Below are 21080 nucleotides of genomic sequence, written 5' to 3' on the forward strand. Positions count from 1 at the left end.
AACAGCTGGGGACCTGGAATTCTTACTGTCATTGTTGAGCTCAGAAACCAGTTCTACCTCCCACTTTTCATATATGAACCCTAGTATTAGCTTCACTTTGCAGCTGAGGAATTTGAGTTCGGGGAAATAGTTTTCTCAAAGACATTGGCAGAGGCAGAAGTTCAACGCCAGGTGAGTATGACTTAGGTCTAGTGTTCGGCCGGCGCTGCGGCTCAATAGGCTAATCCTCCGCCTTGCAGCGCCGGTACACCGGGTTCTAGTCCCAGTTGGGGCGCCGGATTCTGTCCTGTTTGCTCCTCTTCCAGTCCAGCTCTCTGCTGCGGCCTGGGAGTGCAGTGGAGGATGGCCCAGGTGCTTGGGCCCTGCACCCGCATGGGGGACCAGGAGAAGCACCTGGCTCCTGGCTTCGGATCAGCGCAGCGGCCATTGGAGGGTGAACCAACGGTAAAAGAAGACCTTTCTCTCTGTCTCTCTCTCACTGTCCACTCTGTCAAAAATAAAATAAAATAAAAAGGTCTAGTGTTTGAAAACTTCTAGCATCTTCCTCTGCCCGGTTTCTGTCCAGAGTTTAGCTGCTGTATCCCACAAGGCAGCGATGCATTCTCAGTTTAGAATACAATTAAAGGTTTGTGTTGGAGGATAGGGAGGACCTGGTCCTGTGGGAGCTGTGCTCAAGTCTAGATGGGGGTGAAAAGATGTCACCTCGGTAAGAGAGATGCATGGGTGAGCTGGCCAGGCAGAGCCCGGCATGGTCGGGGGGGGGGGAGACTAGGACTGGAACGAGAACTGCCCACTGAGGCAGGGTCAGACCCAGGGAGAAAAAGCCCGGCTGCCAGAGGGGACTGCGGTAGTGTCTAATGATCCAGTCCAAGGAGACTCCCACAATCAACGGAGCGGTGAAGCAGCAGCAAGAGGAAGTTCCCGACATTCTGCAAACAACCCGTGTCTCACACTGCTGTGCCTTTGCGCACACCCTGCTCGGAACGCCCGCCGACTCCGTCTGCTCAGCACATTTATCCTGCAACGTCAAGTTGTAGCACCACCGACTCTGTGAAGCCTGCCACCCTCTTTACAGAATTTATCACCCTGTGTGGATGGGAAATGTTTGCTTCCTCCCCTGTACGGCTGTGAACTGCGACCCTAGACTGGGTCGTGTGTTATTTGTTGTTCTTCGGGTCCCTCTCAGTGTTGTCTAGCTTGGGATTTACCATGTAAAAGGTTGCTCAATCAGTTCTTTAATGATGAACCTGCTCAGGACAGCAACAGACTGTTTATAATCTACTGTAAGAGATGGTATCCTCTGGGCTCCCTGGACCCTGGTTCAGACTGTTAGCCTGGAGGAAGAAAGAGAGAAGTGGCTGGGGTTTTTCCTTTTTCCTCCCCTCTGCCACCATCGGCTCCCTCGTCACCCAGGGTGTTGACATGGGGAGGAAGATGGGGAAGGCCTACACTGGGCTTGGCTTGGTGCCTTCCCGGGTCTTGCACACGTTTCGTCCATTCTCAAAGCATCGACGGTTGTTTCTGTAGAGTTTCCTGGGGTTCTCTGCTGGATTCCTCTTCTTCAGTTCTCTTAGCAAACCCATCCCCATTACCAAGGTCATTACTCCTGGGGTCCCTCTACCCTTTAAGGAGATCTGACTGACCAGGACCCAGGATGGGCTGATGCATGCTCTCTTTCTCTCACTTAAAACCTTCCCTGATGAATTCTGGGAAAGCAACCCATGCCGCACAACAGTGTGGCCTGGGCTGCCCCCCAAGCTGTTGGCAGGCTTGTCTCTTGTTGCTAGACTTCCCATGCAGGAGATAGCTCCCAGTCACTATGCTCCACAGCCACAGTGGTGATGGGCAGATTCTGCACCCAGAACCCTCCTGGAAGCCCCCTCTCCCAATCACTGGGCTGGAACACTTCAAGTGTTGTTGCCAAGGAAGGGTGGGGAATCACAGCCAGAAATGCCTGCATAGAAATTGCCTATACACCATTCCTCTGACTGTTTATATTCTTTTTTTTTTTTTTTTTTTTTTTTTTTTTTTTTTTTTTTACAGGCAGAGTGGATAGTGAGAGAGAGACAGAGAGAAAGGTCTTCCTTTTGCCGTTGGTTCACCCTCCAATGGCCGCCGCGGTAGCGCGCTGCGGCCGGCGCACCGCGCTGATCTGATGGCAGGAGCCAGGTGCTTCTCCTGGTCTCCCATGGGGTGCAGGGCCCAAGGGCCTGGGCCATCCTCCACTGCACTCCCTGGCCACAGCAGAGAGCTGGCCTGGAAGAGGGGCAACCGGGACAGGATCTGTGCCCCGACCGGGACTAGAACCCGGTGTGCCGGCGCCGCAAGGCGGAGGATTAGCCTAGTGAGCCGCGGCGCTGGCTTGTTTATATTCTTGCAATAAAGGATTTAAGAACTTTAAAGCAGATCTTAGACTACTAAATACATACCCATCTTCCTACATATGGTGACTATGTCTATTTACATGCACGTGGTGATTTAGCAAGTTACTTTGAAATTCCACTTACACAATTTTTATTTTTATTTATTTATTTATTTATTTTTGACAGGCAGAGTGGACAGTGAGAGAGAGAGAGACAGAGAGAAAGGTCTTCCTTTTTGCTGTTGGTTCACCCTCCAATGGCTGCTGCGGCCAGCACATCACTCTGATCTGAAGCCAGGAGCCAGGTGCTTCTCCTGGTCTCCCATGGGGTGTAGGGCCCAAGCACTTGGGCCATCCTCCACTGCCTTCCCGGGCCATAGCAGAGAGCTGGACTGGAAGAGGGGCAACCGGGATAGAATCCGGCACCCCGACCGGGACTAGAACCCGGTGTGCCGGCGCCGCAAGGCAGAGGATTAGCCTGTTGAGCCACGGTACCGGCCTATTTTTTTATTTTTTAAAATATTTTTATATCTATTTATTTGAGAGGTAGAGTTACAGACAGTGAGAGGGAGAAACAGAGAGAAAGGTCTTCCATCCATTGGTTCACTCCCCAAATGGCTGCAACGGCTGGAGCTGTGCTGATCCGAAGCCAGGAGCTTCTTCCAGGTCTCCCATGTAGGTGCAGGGGCCCAAGGACTTGGGTCATCTTCTACTGCTTTCCCAGGCCATAGCAGAGAGCTGGATTGGCAGAGGAGCAGCCGCAACTAGAACCGGTGACCACATGGGATGCCGGCGCCCATGTGGGATGCTGGCATCGCAGGTGGAGGATTAACCTACTGCACCACGGTGCCAATCCCCTTACACGATTTTTAAAAAGAAAGTTAGTTCAGGGAACTGTAGTGCAGCGGGTTAAGCCATGACCTGTGACACCGGCATCCCATATTAGAGTGCTAGTTTGAGTCCCAGCTGCTCTGTTTCCCATCCAGCTTCCTGCTAATGCACCTGGGAAGGCTACGGAAAATGGTTCAAGTACTTGGGTCCCTGCACCCACGATGCAGCTTTGGGATCCTGGCTTTGGCCTGGACCAGCCCTGGCCGTTAAAGCCATTTGGGGAGTGAATCAGTAGATGGAAGATATCTTTCTCCCTCTCTCTCTCTGATGCTCTGCCTTTCTTTCTTCCTGACAGGCAGAGTGGACAGTGAGAGAGAGACAGAGAGAAAGGTCTTCCTTTGCCGTTGGTTCACCCTCCAATGGCCGCCGCGGCTGGCGCACTGCGGCCGGCGCACCGCGCTGATCCCAAGGCAGGAGCCAGGTGCTTCTCCTGGTCTCCCATGGGGTGCAGGGCCCAAGCACTTGGGCCATCTTCCACTGTACTCCCGGGCCATAGCAGAGAGCTGGACTGGAAGAGAAGCAACCGGGACAGAATCTGGCGCCCCGACTGGGACTAGAATCTGGTGTGCCAGCGCCACTAGGCGGAGGATTAGCCTGTTGAGCCATGGTGCCGGCCGCCCTTTTTTTTTTTAAGATTTATTTTATTCATTTGAGAGACAGACAGAGTTACAGAGAGAGGTAGAGACAGAGATCTTCCATCTGTTGGTTCACTCCCTAGATTGCCTCGATGGCCGGAGCTGCGCCGATCCAAAGCCAGGAGCCAGGAGCTTCCTCCAAGTATCCCATGCGGGTGCAGGAGCCCAAGGATTTGGGCCATCTTCTACTGCTTTCCCAGGCCATAGCAGAGAGCTGGATCGGAAGAGGAGCAGCCAGGGCTAGAACCAGCACTCATATGGGATGCCGGTACTTCAGACCAGGGCATTAACCTGCTGTGCCACAGCGCTGGCTCCTCTGCCTTTCAAATAATAAATATATATTTTTAAAGTGTACATGAGGAGCTGGTGCTGTGGTGTAGAGGGTAAAGCCGCCGCTTGCAGTGCCGGCATCCCATATGGGTGCCAGTTAGAGACCCAGCTGCTCCACTTCCTATCCAGCTCTCTGCTATGGCTTGGGAAAATAGTGGAAGATGGCCCAGGTGCTTGGGCCCCTGCACCCACTTGGGAGACCCAGAAGCGCCTGGCTCCTGGCTTTGGATTGGCGCTGCTCTGCCCACTGCCGCCAATTGTGGAGTGAACCAGTGGATGGAAGACCTCTCTCTCTCTCTCTCTCTCTCTCTCTCTCTCTCTCTCTCCTTCTCTCTGTGTAACTCTGACTTTCAAATAAATAAATCTTTAAAAAAAAAAGGATAAACTTTTAAAAAAAAGATTTCCTTTATTTATTTGAAAGGCAGAGTTATGGAGACAGAGAGGGAGACAGAGATTTTCCATCCGCTGGTTTACTCCCCAACTGCCTGCAATGGCCCAGATGGGGGCCAGAAGCATGGAGCCAGGAACTCCCACCTGGGTGGCAGGAACCCAATCACTTGAGCTATCACCCCTGCCTCCTCTTAGCAGAACGGTCGAGTTAGGAGCTAGTGCTGGGTATGGAACCCAGGCATTCCTGTATGGGACATAGCATCCTAATTGCTAGGTCAAACATGCACTCCTTTTCTGAATATTTCTGATTCCCAGTTGGTTAACTCCTTGGGTGCAGAACCCAAAGGTGTGCGGCTGGCACTGTGGCATAGTAGGCTAAGTCTCAGCCTGTGGCACTGGCATCCCATATGGCCACCAGTTCATGTCCTGGCTGCTCCTCTTCTGATCTAGCTCTCTGCTACAGCCAGGGAAGGCAGTAGAAGATGGCCCAAGTCCCTGGGCCCCTGTACCCTCGTGGGAGACCCAGAAGAAACTTCTGGTTCCTGGCTTCAGATCAGCCCAGCTTTAGCTGTTGTGGCTACTTGAGGAGCGAACCAGCAGGTGGAAGACCTTTCTGTCTCTCTCTCCCTCTCTCTGTCTGTAACTCTACCTTTCAAATAAATAAATAAAATCTTTAAAAAATGATTATTTTATTTGAAAGGCAGAGTTACAGAGAGACGAAAGAAATGACATTGAGTGAGATTTTCCATCTGCTAGTTTACTCCCCAAATGGTCACAATGGCCAGGCCAAAGCCAGGAGCCTGGAATTCCATCTGGGTCTCCTATGTGGGTGACAGGGGCCCAATCGCATCAGGCTGCTTTCTCAGGTGTATTAGCAGGGAGCTGGATTGGAAGTGCAGCAGCTGGGATGCCAAACAGTGCTTATATGAGATGCCAGCATCCAATCGGTAGCTTAACCCACTGTGCTATGATGCTGGCCCGTACAATGAACATTCTTGCATGGCGCCTGTTGCAGGAGTATTTTTAAAGATTTATTGTTTTGAAAGGAAAGCCACAGGCGCACACACACACACACACACAGTCTGGTTCACTTCCCAAATAGCTGTAACAGCCGGGTGTGAGCCTGACTGAAGCCAGGAGCCAGGAACTCCATCCTGTTCTCCCACACGTGTGGCAGAGGCCTAAATACTTGGGCCATCATCTGCTGCCTTCTCAGGTACATCAATAGGAAGCTGGGTAAGTGGAGCAGCCAAGACTCCAACTGTAACTCTGATATGGGATGGGGACATCCATGCAACAGCTTAGCCCACTGAGCTGTGACACTGGCTCCCTGGAGTATTTTCTTAGGGCGGATTTTTCACCACGAATCCCAAGCATGTTTTTCTCTGTTCGGTGCCTGGAGATGCTTTGTCCTCTTTCTAGATAGTTTGCTTTCAGTGAGTGTTCTCCTTTCTCCACCTTTCCCCCCATTTTTCTTTTTTTCTCAAAGTAGCTACTGAGAATTTTTTTGTGTGTGTGATTACTTGAGAAAGACACAATATAGTTCTTAACCAAGTATTTGTTCCCTTCTCAAATTCCTTTTGATTACTAACCAGAGGTCTGTTTCCTATTTCACTCCTGCTACTCATTCATCCATCTCTTTGGTCACTCAACACTTAGCACGTGTTTTGTACCAGGCCTGGTGATGGCAAATAACAGTCTCTCCCTTCAACGAGCTCACAAAGTGCATTGCTGATTTATGAACAAAACGCCATTAGTGGGGCCGGCGCTGTGGCATAGCGGGTAAAGCCACCGCCTGCAGTGCCGGCATCTCATATAGGCGTCGGTTCGAGTCCTGGTACTTCCGATCCAGCTCTGTGATGTTACCTGGGAAAGCAGTGGAAGATGGTCCAAGTCCTTGGGCCCCTGCACCCACGTGGGAGACCTGGAGTAGGCTCCTGGCTCCTGGCTCCTGGCTTGGGATGGGTTCAGCTCCAGCCATTTGGGGAGTGAACCAGCGGATGGAAGACCTCTCACTCTCTCTCTGCCTCTCTGTAACTTTTTCAAATAAATAAATACACCTTAAAAAAAAAAAAAACTCCATGAGAATAACGTCCCAGTTAAAGAAGGAAAAAAGAGAACGTCCTCCTGAGAAGCCAGGCTCACGCAGAAAATTAGACCGCAGCTCTCTGGACGCATGCCCATGCAGGCAAAGGTTAACAGCTGCAGAGACGCACACCAAACAGCGCAGTGGCCCAAACGACACTAACTCCGCTGCGAGGGAGCTTCGGGCTCCGAAGGTGGGAAAACGTGTCGCCCCGCAGGTTTCATCGCTCCCCAGGCGCCTGTTCTCTTATTTCTCACGCACTTGGAATCAGGCTAGGGATTCGTGGCGGGAGCAGTGCGCAGGCGCACCTAGACGCAGGGCTCTTACTCATGCGCAGTAGGACACTCTGAAGTCAGACGGATTAGTTGAGGGCAAGTGATTTTTCTGTTCTTAAAATGCCCCTTGCTGGAATCCAGAGACCCTGGCTGTCCCCAATCCTGGCGAGGGATCGTACATCGCAATATAATCTCCACTTTCTCTCTGAGACACTCTTACGTAAATGGGCTGCCAGTACCCAACATGGCGGCAGCCCCCGAGCGGCGCAGTTCGCCTCCCGACGCCCTTCTCCCGGGGCGAGGCGGGCCCGGAGCGGGGCCGGAGCGGGGCCGGAGCCGGGCCGGACCCTCCCCAAGGGCGGGAGCTCGGGGGCGGGGCCTGGGCCGCGCGGTGGGCCCCCGCCCCCTTTCGGGCCTCAGCGGCGGCTACAGCCACTTCCCTCCTGAGGAGCGCTCCGGGAGTCCGCGGCAGCCGTGTGGTGAGCGGGGGCTCCGGCGGGAGGTGCCCGGGTTAACGCTCCGAGGCCCGGGACGCCTGCGGGAAGCCCGTGTCGGCAGTGCCCTCCGGCTCCCCGGGAGGATCCCGAGGCCCAGAGAGGGGCCGGACGCGTCCTCGGCTGCCCGGCAGGCTGCCCTCAGCTTCCTGCCGCCGGCACCACCCTGGGCTGCTTGGGCGCGGAAGGAGCGCCGCCTGAGCCTTGTTCCCGAAGCCGACCTGCCCCGGGCTGAAGGGACGCAGCCCCGCGCGCCCCGCGCTCGCTGTGCCCCGGGGCCCTGCAGCTCCCGGGCCCGGGCGGCTTTGCACGTGATTGGTGCGAAAGCCCTGCCCGCCCTGCGCCTCGGGTCTCCCGTTCTTCGGGGCGCGGGCTCCCGGCGCAGCTAGCTAATCCCGCTTTTCGGTGTTTTGCACTCAGTGCACCAAGTTACTTTTCCTCTTTGGCGCCGTGAGCTCATTCGTTGGACGTTATGCCTCGGCTTTGTCACCTCTATCCCAGGGTCCGGCACAGGATGATGATAATAATAGCTAATTCTTATTGATAGTCGCACTATGTCAGGTGCTACTAAGTGCGCTATCGGTAAAGGCCCATTAAGGACAGCAGTTCTCTGAGGTGGATCCTGTATCTTCCCATTCTACACAGGCACTCACAGGTGGCAGGACTGAGGAGCTGGGAAGCTGTCCCCAGGGCACGTGACACTTTGACTTGGTTGTCTTTGGGTTTGGAAGCAGCTATAGAACTGACCTTCACATTAACCTCTTGAGGTCTGGAGGGCAGGATTCTGACCCTTGTCTTACCGAGAAGGCTTAGAAAGAATCGGTAGTCCCAGATTGTATTATGGAGTGAGTTTATGACAAAAGCAAGACCTTCCGGGAGCCCCTGTGTTCCGTTTTTGCCTTTCTGTGCTCCTTTTCCAGCAAAAAGCGGCAGACCTAGATGCCATTTCACACCCTTTGGGAAGTGTTCCTCACAGAGCTGTGATTTCCTTTTTTTTTTTTTTTTTTTTTTAAGTTTTATTCATTTATTTGAGAGGTATGGTAAATGGCCAGAGAGGGGGAGATCTTCCATCTGCTGGTTCACTCCCCAAATGGCCAAAACGGCCAGAGTTGGGCCAGTCAGAAGCCAGGAGCCAATAGCTTCTTTCGGGTCTTCCACATATCTGCAGGGGCCCAAGGACTTGGGCCATCTTCCTGCTGCTTTCCCAAGTGCGTTAGCAGGAAGCCAGATCAGAAGTGGAGTGGCTGGAACTGGAACCTGCACCCATATGGGATGGCAGCGCCACAGTTGGAGGTTTAAGCTACTATGCCACAGCGGCGGCCCAGGGCTATGATTTCATAGGTCTGTGTTTTAGGAGACAACTAATGTAATGGAGAGAGCCTAGAATTTGGAATCAGATTGGGATTCAGTCTTTCCATTCACCAGTTGTATGCCTTCTATTTTTTGAGCCTTAGTTTTCTTTCTTATGAAATGGAAACAATAATCTTATCTCAAATAGCTTTTTTTATGAAGATTGCAAGTGATTATTGTGAGAGAGTGCTATCCAAATTGTTCTGAGCTGCTTTTTGTTTTCTATTTCTTTAAAATTAATTTATTTGAAAGGCAGAACGTCAGAGAGAGACAGAGGGCAATCTTCCATCCACTGGTATAGTCCCAAGTACCCACAGCCGCTGGGGCTGGGCCAGGCCAAAGCCAGGAGCCAAGAGCTCCATCTGGGTCTCCTACATGGGTGGCAGGGTCATCGAGGCACATTAGCACGAAGGTGGATCAGAAGTGGGGAGTATGTGGGACTTGGACCAGGTATTCCTGTTTGGGAAGTAGGTGTCCCAAGCAGTGGCCCAAACTGCTGTGCCTGCTGTGCCCCAACACCTGCCTCTGGTGGCTTTTTTTTTTTTTTCCTTTTTAAAGATTGATGTATTTGTTCGAAAGGCAGAGAGTTCCAGAGAGGCAAAGAGAGAGAGAGGTTTTCCATCCACTGGTTCATTCCCCAAATGGGTGCAACTGCCAGAGCTGGGCCAACCTGAAGCCAGGATCCAGGAGCTTCTTTCAGGACTCCCATGAAGGTGCAGAAACCCAAGGACTTGGGCCATCCTCTGCTGCTTTCCCAGGCCATAACAGAGCTGGGTTGGAAGCTGAGCAGCCGGGACTTGAACTGCCACCCATGTGGGATGCTGGTACTGCAGGCAACAGTTTTACCCACCATGCCATGGCACAGCATCAGCCCCCTCTGCTAACTTTCTAGATGGCTATAGAACTGTGAGCATTTTGCAAGACCATAGGTGATTACAGGGATCATGTTACCTAATGTCCTTATATATAGTAAGTTAAATGTATAATGGGTACCTGTTTATATGCCAGGCACTGTCTTAGAAGCTGAGGATATAGCACTCAATAAAGTAATGTTTTTTTCATTTGTGGAACTTATATTTTGGTATGCATTACACATAATAATTTTTTGACAGGCAGAGTTAGACAGTGAGAGAAAGAGTTATAGACAGAGAGAGACAGAGAGAAAGGTCTTCCTTCCGTTGGTTCACTCCCCTAATGGCCGCCACGGCTGGCACTGCACCAATCCGAAGCCAGGAGCCAGGTGCTTCCTCCCGGTCTCCCATGCGGGTGCAGGACCCAAGCACCTGGGCCATCCTCCACTGCCCTCCCGGGCCACAGCAGAGAGCTGGACTGGAAGAAGAGCAACGGGATTAGTACCTGACGCCCCAACCAGGACTAGAACCCGGGGTGCCGGCACTGCAGGCGGAGGATTAGCCACGTGAGCCACAGTGCTGGCCTACAAGTAATAATTTGATAGAGACAGATAAAGCGTGATAGGTAATAGAAGTACCAGTATGTGGAAGGCTGGTAGTGTTTTATATTGGGTGATTTGGAAACAAAGTGGCATTTGAATGGAGGCCTGAGGTGGTACAGGAAAAAACTGGAGGTAACAGGGGAAGAGGCCCCAGTTTCGGGTATGGGGCTTGGTGTGTTTCAAGGACCCACCAAATGTGGACCTGCGTTGTGGCATAGTAGGTTAAGCTGCCGCCTATGATGCCAACGTCCCATATGGGTGCCAGTTCATGTCCCAGCTGTTCCACTTCTGATCTAGCTCCCTGCTAATGACTTGGTAAAAGCAGTGGAAGATGACCCAAGTGTTTTGGCCCTGCCATCCATGTGGGAGACTGGGAAGAAGCCCCTGGCTCTTGGCTTCAGCTTGGCCCAGCCCTGGCTGTTGCAGCCATCCTGGGGAGTGAACCAGCAGATAGATCTCCCTTTCTGTCTGTTTCTCCCTCTCTTTCTGGAACTCTGACTTTCAAATAAATAAAAGAAGAACACACCATAAGCAGGGCTGTGAGCAAAGGGGTGAGGAGCAGAAAATGGAATTAAGCAACTGGAAGGCTAGGATTGAGTAATTCAGATCCTGACAGCCTTTGTTAAGTATTTTGGTTTTTACTTTTGCATAGCTATTGGAGGTTCTGAGTAGCATACCTGTTTCATGTTCCAAAAGGGTCACTGTAACTATGTGGCTGAGAAAAATGAGTTTTTGGAGTCTGGTGTTGTGTAACAGTGGGTTAAGCCACCACCTCCAATGCCAGTATCCCGTATGAGCACTGGTTCACGTCCTGGCCATTCCACTTCTGCTCTAGCTCTCTGCTAATGTGCCTGAGAAAGCAGCAGAAGATGGCCCAAGTAGTTGGGCACCTGCACCCATGTGGGAGACCTAGATGGAGTTCCAGGCTCTTTCCTTCAGCTTTGTCCAGCCCTGGCAGTTGCAGCTATTTGAGGAGTGAATCACAGGATGGAAGATTGATCTCTCTCTCTCTGCCACTCTGCCTTTCAAATAAATAAATCTTTTTTTAAATGGTTTTTTCTTAGCCGGTGCCGTGGCTTAACAGGCTAATCCTCTGCCTTGCGGCGCCAGCACACCGGATTCTAGTCCCGGTTGGGGCGCCGGATTCTATCCCGGTTGCCCCTCTTCCAGGCCAGCTTTCTGCTATGGCCCGGGAAGGCAGTGGAGGATGGCCCAAGTGCTTGGGCCCTGCACCCGCATGGGAGACCAGGAGAAGCACCTGGCTCCTGGCTTCGGATCAGCGAGATGCGCCGGCCGCAGCGGCCATTGGAGGATGAACCAGCAGCAAAAAGGAAGACCTTTCTCTCTCTCTCTCTCTCTCACTATCCACTCTGCCTGTCCCAAAAAAAAAAAAAAAAAAAAAAAGTTTTTCTTTTTTATTTTTTCTTTAAGATTTATTTGAAAGAGTTAGAGAAAAGAAGACAGTTAAGTGGCAACTTAATTGTCTCCTATCCCAAATTTTTGCATTGTTTAAAATAACAGTAGTGGGGCAGGTGTTGTGGCGCAGCAGGTTGAGCTGCTGCTTGGGATGCCTGCATCCCGTATTGGAGTGCCTGGGTTTGAGGCCCACCTTTGCTTCCCATCTGGCTTCCTGCCAATGATGGGACCTGGCACCCAGGAAGTCGTAGCACTTGGGTCGGACCTAGATTGAGTTCCTGGCTCCTGGCTTCTCCCTGGCCCAGCCCCAGCTGATATGGGCATTTGGGGAGTGAACCAGTGGGTAAGAGAGCTTCCTCTTTCTCTGTGGCTCTGACTTTAAAATAAAAAGTAAGTAAATTATTTAAAAAAAATCATTTATTACCTTACACATTTGTTGTGAATTAGAAATCAAATCAGATGAGCTGAATATTTCTGATTTAGGATTTCTTGAGGCTGCAGTCAGGCTAACAGCTGGGGCTGAGTGATCTGATGGCTTCAATGAGGGCTAGGGGATCTGCTTCCAAGAGTGCTTACTCACAGGACTGTTGGCAGAAGGCCCCAGTTCCCTACAGGGCCTCTTCACAGTTCCAGCTGGGCCTGTGGGTCCTCACTTCCCAAAAGGTAACTTCCCCCAGAGAGATCAATAGGAGAGAAAGAGAGCAAGCAGCTATATAGTCTATTTTGTTAGCTTGTTTCAGATGTCATTTCTACTTTGTTTAACTTCACCCCAGCTTACACTTAAGGTGAGAGAATTAGTCTCCACCCCTTATAAGCACACCTTAAAGCCACCACACTAGGCAAGAGAGGGTGGCTTGGCTTTGGGTGGAGGCAGTGATAGGATCTGGTGGAGTCTGCAGGATTTGCTGGGGTTAGTAACAGGGTGTGGGAGAATGGGGTAAGAATGGCTGTAAGGCTTTTGGCCGGAACAACCAGAAGGGTGGAATTACAGCATTTGCTGAAATGGGGACGATCAGAGGACCATGAGTTCACTTTTGGACAAGTTAACTTTGAGATGCCTGGTGGACATCCATGTGGAGAAGTTAAATAGCTGTTTGGACTGAGTCTTGCAGTGTGGCCTTGCAGAGGGTGGTGTGGGCTGGGGATATAACACTGAGAGTCTTGGGTGTGTGGGTGCCGTTACAAAGCTGGATGAGATTCCTGAGAAAGTGAGTGGAGATGGAGAACAGGTCTGAAACCCAAGCCCTGGAGCCTTCAAGCTTTAGATGTTGGGTAGTTGAGGAAGAGCCAGCAGGAGAGACTGAGTGGGAACGACAAGGAGATGGGGAGAATGCCCAGAGAGCCTGCGTGGGAGATTTATATAGGAGTCACGTACTAATTATCTTTTTCTGAAATAAGAAACAGAAATTGTCTCTGCATATAAATATCGATAGTTTCTTTGCTTGGGAAATGAATATTTGCGTCCTCGGGTGTTACTCCTTTTTTGCTTTAAGTGATAAATTCTATTTAATAAATAATACAGTCTCCATATTAGCCCATGTAGCTCTTACACCCCTGCCAAGTGTAGGTGGTGTTGCTTCTCTTGTAAACTGTATTTATATATTCTTTTTGGAGTATTTGGGACAAGGGAGGACTAAATACATAATTTGTATCACTTGTCAGTTTCCACCCTAGGGTCACAGGTTTGGTGTTCACTGAGGCTGGGGCTTGTTCATGTCTGTGTGCTGTGCCCAGCTCCTGGTTCTGAGCTGGTATTCATGAGTGTTTGTGGGATAAATTAATGTGTAAAGGAACTGAATCTTTTCTTCTTTCCTGCTCTAGCGATAGTGTCTATTTAGTGGTTTTCAGTTTACAAAAACTCTAAGACTCATTATCTCATTCCAGTACTGCTCTGTCTGTTATCATTGCCAGCCACTGACCTTTTCCATTTCTGAGGGATGGCAAAACCTGCCTTTCCTGTGGAGCTCTGCTGGTATTCCCTGGCTGACCGGCCAGTGAGTTAGTGAAAGGGTGCTGTAGCATGTCTTGCAGAAGCTCAGAATTAAATCTCACTTTCAGAAAGCTTTCTGATGTTGTTTATCTGTTTCCTGTTTATTCTTGTTTATATGAATTTCAGGTTTGTGGGGACTTTCTTTTGATTTTAATTAAAATACTTAAAATAATTTTCAAACTTTTTTAAAAAATTAATTTATTCACTTGATGGGGCTGGTGCTGTGGCATAGCAGTTAAAGCTACCGCCTGCAGTGCCAGCATCCCATAAGGGCACCGGTTCGAGTTCCAGCTGCTCCACTTCCAATCCAGGTTTCTGCTATGGCCTGGGAAAGCAGTAGAAGATGGCCCAAGTCTTTGGGCCCCTGCATCCACATGGGAAGACTCAGAGGAGGCTCCTGGCTTCAGATCAATGCAGCTCTGGCTGTTGTGGCCAATTGGGGAGTTAACCGGCAGTTAAAAGATCTCTCTCTCTCTCTTTCTCTGCCTCTCCTTCTCTCTCTCTGTAACTCTCTCAAATAAATAAATAAATCTTTAAAAATTAATTTATTCATTTGAAAGACAGAGTTACAGAAAGAGAGGGAGAGACAGAGAAAGAGAGGTCTTCCATCCTCTGGTTTACTTCCCAGATGACCCCAATGGCCGGGACTGGGCCAAGCAAAAGCCAGGATCTAGGATCTTCTTCCAGGTCTCCCACGTGGGTGCAGGAGCCCAAGCACTTGGGCCATATTCCACTGCTTTCTCAGGCCATTATCAGGTAGCTGGAACTGAAGTGGAGAGCCAGGACTTGAACAGGCATCCATATGAGATGCCAGCATCAGAGATGGCAGCTTAACCTGGTACTCCACAATGCCGGCCCCTACTTCAAATAATTTTAAAAAGAAACTTTACTTTTAGGACAATTTTAGACTTACAGAAACATTGCTTAGCACAGAGAGTTCCTATCTACCTGAACCTGGTTTCCCCTATTGGTAACATCTTATATTAGTAGGTATGTTTGCTGCAGTTTCAAATAATCTTTTTTAAAAAATTTATTTATTTGAAAATCAGAGTTACACAGAGAGGAGAGGCAGATAGAGAGAGAGAGGTCTTCCATCCAATGGTTCACTCCCCAATTGGCCACAATGGCCGAAGCTGCGCCGATCCAAAGCCAGGAGCCAGGAGCTTCCTCTGGGTCTTCCACACGTGTGCATGAGCCCAAGGACTTGGGCCATCTTCTACTGCTTTCCCAGGCCATAGCAGAGAGCTGAATGGGAAGTGGAGCAGCCGGGACTCGAACCGGCACCCATATGGGATGCCGGCACTTCAGGCCAGGGTGTTAACCCGCTGCGCCACAGCACCAGCCCCCTCAAATAATCTTTTGAGACTGGTGGTACACATTAATAAAATATGAACAAAATGAAGTTATTTCATATCTGTAGGCCTCAGTTTTCCTATCTGTGAAATGAGAGGATTAAATTTTTCAAGTAGCTCTAACATTTTTAATTAGCTGTGAAAGTAGAATAATTGTATAATTCTGTAATTTTTTTGCTGAAATTTTTTTTAAAGATTTATTTATTTGAAAGGCAGACTGACAGAGAGGAAGGGAAAGATTGATTTGGTTCACTCCCCAAATGGCTGCAATAGCCAGCTGTGGGCCAGGGGAAGTCAGGAAAGCCCGGAACCAGGAACTCTATCCTGGACTCTCTCATGGGGGGCAGGGGCCAAAGTACTTGGGCCATCTTTCACTGCCTTCCCAGGCAAATTTGCAGGGGACTGAATCTGAAGTGGAATAGCCAGGACTCAAACTGGCACTCTGACACGAGATGCCTGTGTTGTAAGTGCTGGTCTAACCTGCTGTGCCACAACTGCTGGCCTCTGCTAAAGTGTTGTTAATATCACCTTCCCAAATGATGTTTGCACATTACTGACAGCCTTATCTTAAAAGAGATTGAAGGAGAATTCTTGGAACTGTGACAGGGCTGCTTGTAGAGATATTAGGTTGAACTACACGAAGCTGCTATTTTTGTAGGTAAAAATTTTTGAGCAAATATTAGCAGTTGTATTTGTTTCAACCTAATATTTTGGGATAGGGATTCAAAGGAGGAGGCCCTTGGAGTCTCTGAAACTCCTACTGCATGCCAACACCTGGTTCAACCTTCACAGTTATTAAGAGAGAAAAGATACCTCAGTTCCCTTGAAGCAGCTCAGCTGTACCCTCGCTGTCCAGCAGAAGTCCTGGGCTAAGAGCAGTTTCCTGGAAGGTCTGTGCCTGAAAGCAGCAGAGAGGAACTGAGCTCAGCAGAGCAATACCTCACAGAGCTACGGTGAGTTGGTCACATGGCCTTGGTGGCAGGGAATGGCAGGAAAGGAGGATGTTGTGTGGGGGAAGTCTGTGTTACCTGGTTTGTAGCCAGCACCAGGCAACCTGGGTATTGGTGCCACCAAGCTTTATCATTGCCACACTATTTTATTTCTTACTGCGTAGTACAGGCCCTACAAGCACAGGTATTTTTAGTCACCCAAAAGGTAGTATAAATGAGTAAACTGAGCTTTCTTATATACCTTTATTATAAGGAAAAGCAATAGCACAAGTGCAATGATAGATGACAATCTAATGTTAAGGGGAGAAGGCCGGGGAAGCTGTGGGGGACTGGAGAGCACATGGCCTATCTAAAGGGGCGGGCACTATTCCAGTGCATCTGGTCGTTGTCTAGTGGGAATATGGGGCAGGGGTTACTGGATACTCTGATTTTGTAGGTAAGGAATAAGGGCTTTTCTGTGCATTCTCCCACTGGTAAATGTTGGCACTTAATTTGAATTCTTAAAAATCATTATGTGGACCACACAATGGTTGAAAAGAGCCAACAGACTTCTTCTTTTTTTTTTTTTTTTAAGATTGATTTATTTATTTGCAAGTCAAAGTTACATAGAGAGAGGAGAGGCAGAGAGAGAGGTCTTCCACCCAATGGTTCACTTCCCAATTGGCCGCAATGGCTGGAGCTGCACCGATCAGGAGCCAGGAGCTTCCTCCAGGTCTCCCACACGGGTGCAGGGTCCCAAGGACTTGGGCGATCCTCTGCTATCCCAGGCCACAGCAGAGAGCTGGATTGGAAGTGGAGCAGCTAGGTTACCCTGTTTTGGCCCAGCTCTCTGCAGGTGCGGAAAGTTCGCATTCTGCTCTAGCTGGTTCCTTCTTTGTCTTTTTGGGATCTCCTGGCTGAAGTGCCTGCTACCTCTTTGTCAGAGTCAGACTATGTGTGTTCATTGTCAACCAGATGCCAGCTGTGTGACCTGGCACAAGTTCCTTGACCTTCCTAAGCCTCAGTTGCCTCTTCTGTGTATAAAGAGTAATAGTAGTGGCCGGCGCCGCGGCTCACTAGGCTAATCCTCCGCCTTGCGGCGCCGGCACACCGGGTTCTAGTCCCGGTGGGGGCACAGATCCTGTCCCGGTTGCCCCTCTTCCAGGCCAGCTCTCTGCTGTGGCCAGGGAGTGCAGTGGAGAATGGCCCAGGCCCTTGGGCCCTGCACCCCATGGGAGACCAGGAGAAGCACCTGGCTCCTGCCATCGGATCAGCGCGGTGCACCGGCCACAGCGCGCCTACCGCGGCGGCCATTGGAGGGTGAACCAACGGCAAAGGAAGACCTTTCTCTCTGTCTCTCTCTCTCACTGTCCACTCTGCCTGTCAAAAAAAAAAAAAAAAAAAAAAAAGTAGTAGCCATGGTGAAGTATGAGGGAAAGAGATTGGAAGTTTTCAAGGTTCTTGTCAGGGCTTGGCTGCTCTGCTTTCTGTCCAGCCCCTTGTTAATGTGCCTGGGAAAGCAGCAGATGATGGCCTGAGTACTTGGACCCCTGCCACCCTTGTGGGAGATCCAGATGAAGTTCCGATTTCCTGGCTCTGGCCTGGCCCAACTCTGGCCATTGCAGCCACTTGACAAATGAACTAACAAATGGAAAAGCTCTGCCTCCCTCTTTCTCTATCACTCTGCCTTTCAAATAAATATGTTAATTAATTTTAAAAGATTCTTGTGAAGACAAGATGACATAATGCTTATAAAGCACTTCACAAAGTGACCGGGCCATGGAAGCACTCAGCAAGTGTTAAGTATGATGATGATGACTTACAAAGGGTCCTGTGTCTTTCCTTTGTTTCCCCATACTGCCCTCTGATGTCTTTATTATTGTACACACCACATTGTATTGTAATTGTTTGTGTCTGCCTTCTGCTAGACTAAGCACCTTCAGTGATTCATGTCTACTCACTGTGCCAGCCACTATGGATACAACGATAAAACAGGAGCTCTTGCACTAGTGTGGAGTTCTGAAAGGCATGCAAGGAAATGCTAGTCCCCTGGGCATATCTATCTCATTGTCAGTAAATTTGCGAAATGGGGATCGTCATAGTTCCCTGTTAGACTAGGGTCCATCTTCATATTTTAAATGTTCTGAGGAATCCTGTAGTAAGCAAACCTATTATTTATTGAACCCAGCTTTGCCAGATTTGATAAATATTTGCTGTATAAATCTATCATCTACACCAACAGTCCTCTAACTCTGCTATGTGCTTTTGGTCCCCAGCTCAAGAGGAAGCCATAGAGGCAAAGCAATGGTTAGAGACTCTGCTGGGAGCAAGCAGCCTCTGACTGCTTAAGGACCTGTTGGCCTCCTGTCTGGTGCTTCCATGGAGACAGACAGCCCTGGGTTGAACACCATGAAGCCCCAGTCACTACAGCTGGTGCTGGAGGAGCAAGTGCTGGCCCTGCAGCAGCAGATGGCAGAGAATCAGGCAGCCTCTTGGCGGCAGCTGAAGAGCTCCCAGGAGGCCCAGCAGAGGCAAGCGACCCTTGTGAGGAAGCTGCAGGCCAAGGTGAGGGATGAGGGATGTGAAATGAAAACACCTCTTGGATTGCTAAAATGGGATAAAGGGGTGTTGGAGGCAGAGCCACGTGATGGGATTGCCCTCCCCTAGCTTGGGGAGGCAAGGAGGGTGCAACTCTTACAACTTACACGGGCAGCTTATTCTTTGTGGCTCACAGCTACTCCACACCGTGTGCATTATGTCTTTTAAAGACGATATTCACGAGGGTTTAATTAGTTGCCCAGGTTTGCTCTCTTAGTCTAGAGCTAAGACCTGCGCATGGGTTTTCTAGGTCCAAAGCCCAAAATTCTCTTCCACGGAAGAGGCAGTAGAAAGTACTCTTTCAGTGCCCACATAGACTGAGATGTTTTGGCCTTTACTCACTGTCACCACTCATTTCCCCCATTCACAGCAGGGTTGTCCAAGATCCCTGGGGACCTTTGGTTTCTATCAGCTGTGTCCATTGTCCAGGCCCTGCTTTGTTTGCCTCAGGTGTTACAGTACCGGAGCTGGTGCCAAGAGCTGGAGAAGCGGCTGGAAGCCACTGGAGTAAGTAAGATTGAGCCCTCGGTGAATATACTTGTTAGGCTTTGTTTGCTGACTGAGGAAGATGAAGGTATTATATAGGGCATTTGGTAGAAATCTCTCTTTCGTCAGCCCCTGAGAACTTTTTTTGTAAAAAAAGATTTATTTATTTGAAAGTCAGAATTAGAGAGAGGCAGAGGCAGAGAGAGAGGTCTTCCATTTGCTGGTTCACTCCCTAGATGGCCGCAATGGCTGGAGCTGGGCCAATCCGAGCCAAGAGCTGGGAGCTTCTTCCAGGTCTCCTATGTGGGTGCAGGGGCCCAAGGACTTGGGCCATCTTCTACTGCTTTCCCAGGCCATGGCAGAGAGCTGGATCAGAAGTGGAGCAGCCGGCTCTCACACTGGCGCGCATAAGGGATGCCAGCACTGCACACATAGCTTTACCTACGAAGCCATAGCGCCTGCCCTCCTGAGAACTTTATCACACTAATACCTTGATCTCATCTGGCTACCCCTGGCCTGGTAGAGTCCAGCCGTGGTTTCTCTAAGGACAAGACCTAGCTCCCAGTGATTCAACCAAATTGGAAGTAGGGAATTAGAGGGAACAGATGCATTTTTTCTCCAGCAGATGTCAGTGTTTATCTGCTGTAGAGAGAGAAGTGCCTTTGCAGGCCTAAAAAGCTTGTCTTTGGCAGAGAAGTGGATGTGTGGTGTTGGCTGGATAGAACTGGCTATGAAAAACCCATTTGCCTTTGTTCCAGCTCCCTTTCTGCACCTCCTCATGTTCCACTCAGAAAAGTTCTCTCAGAGGAAGGGAAGAACCACAACTCACTGAGCACCTTCCGTGTAGGCCGGGGACCATTAAGCATTGCCATATAATCATGTCGCTCATCTGCACAGCACCTTTCTGGGGAGAATGATAGCACCTCCATTTTGTAGCTGAAGACACTGTAGCTCTAAGGAAGTTAAGTGGTTTCCCTTCTCAAAGATCAAACATTACAGTAGTAGAAGTCAAGGCTGTTAGTGGAAGACACACCTTGTGCTTCTTAGGTTGAAGGTTCTTTTGACTACCAAATGCCATGTCAAGAGAGATCGTTGGTCTGCTTTTGGAGAGAGAGTTGCAGTGATTGAGGAAAGCAGCATGTTTATATAGAAAGAATATAGATAGAAAGATATATATATATAGAAAGAGAGAACCCTGCAGTAGAAGGGGCATCAGGGACTTGGTCTGCGTGATGTTCTTTCTGGTGGTAAAAAAGGCTTGTCTCTGTCTGGCAAAGGGACCAATCCCTCAGAGGTGGGAGAGTGTGGAGGAGCCAAACCTGGAACAGCTGCTAATCCGGCTGGAGGAGGAGCAACAGAGGTGATGGACCCCAAATTCTCCGACCTGGGTGATTGGCCAGTGAGTGGAAAAGGCTGACGGGATGAAGCCCTCTGTTCTGAGGGCTGACATGGATTAGAACCGTGGACTTTAGCCTGAGCCCCTTTACTCTTGGCAATGGAAAATTCCGTGGTTGTCGTCTTACCCACAAGAGATCCAAGGGTTGGACCAGACCTTTATTTTGTGCTTGCTCTTACTCCTCCCCAGTGCAGGTGTGAGAATCTAGCAGAGGTGAACACCCAGCTTCAACTGCACATGGAAAAAGCTGATGTGGTGAATAAAGCCCTTCGGGAAGATGTGGAAAAGTTGACAGTGGACTGGAGCCGGGCCCGGGATGAGCTAATGAGGAAGGAGAGCCAGTGGCAGATGGAGCAGGAGGTAGGAAGAGCAGGGGGCTAGAGCTGTGAAAGGAGGGCTGTGCACTCTGGGCACTGCCCTGGTCAGTGCTGCAGGAGATTAACTTCTGGGCTTGGGAGGAAACTAAGCAGCTGAGCTGTCATTGTTGAAATCTTTGATTTTTACCTGTGTTTTCAGTGTCATCCTGCGTGGGCCTTCATCTTTGTTCTGCCATTACCTGCCTGTTACAGATTTTGCTGACAGGTGGCATGACACTGAAGGTAGCTCTGTGCCTGCAGAAGTGACTAGTTTAGGATTTACATGGATCT

At 49.9% G+C, this 21080-nt stretch overlaps 1 protein-coding gene across 11 annotated transcripts in view; it reads left to right on the plus strand.

The window, feature by feature from the left end:
* The first annotated feature begins 7368 nt into the window (after nucleotides 1-7368).
* CEP250 (centrosomal protein 250) overlaps nucleotides 7369-21080 on the plus strand; it is a 58868-nt gene continuing 45156 nt past the window's right edge. For 5 of the 11 annotated variants that reach the window (XR_009867093.1, XM_062204099.1, XM_062204107.1 and 2 more), the window contains exons 1-6: nucleotides 7380-7448; nucleotides 15817-15977; nucleotides 18230-18518; nucleotides 18981-19058; nucleotides 20315-20397; nucleotides 20628-20793. Coding sequence is in view for 10 of the 11 variants with exons in the window: in XM_062204099.1 (XP_062060083.1) it covers nucleotides 18333-18518; nucleotides 18981-19058; nucleotides 20315-20397; nucleotides 20628-20793 (513 nt within the window). In the remaining variant the exon portion in view is untranslated. Of the gene's footprint in view, nucleotides 7449-15816; nucleotides 15978-18229; nucleotides 18519-18980; nucleotides 19059-20314; nucleotides 20437-20622; nucleotides 20794-21080 lie in introns of those variants that run through there. The other 6 variants (XM_062204103.1, XM_062204105.1, XM_062204106.1 and 3 more) reach the window with 4 other exon arrangements.

The sequence above is a fragment of the Lepus europaeus genome, chromosome 10, assembly GCF_033115175.1.
Source record: "Lepus europaeus isolate LE1 chromosome 10, mLepTim1.pri, whole genome shotgun sequence".
In the NCBI taxonomy this organism is placed as follows: domain Eukaryota; kingdom Metazoa; phylum Chordata; class Mammalia; order Lagomorpha; family Leporidae; genus Lepus; species Lepus europaeus.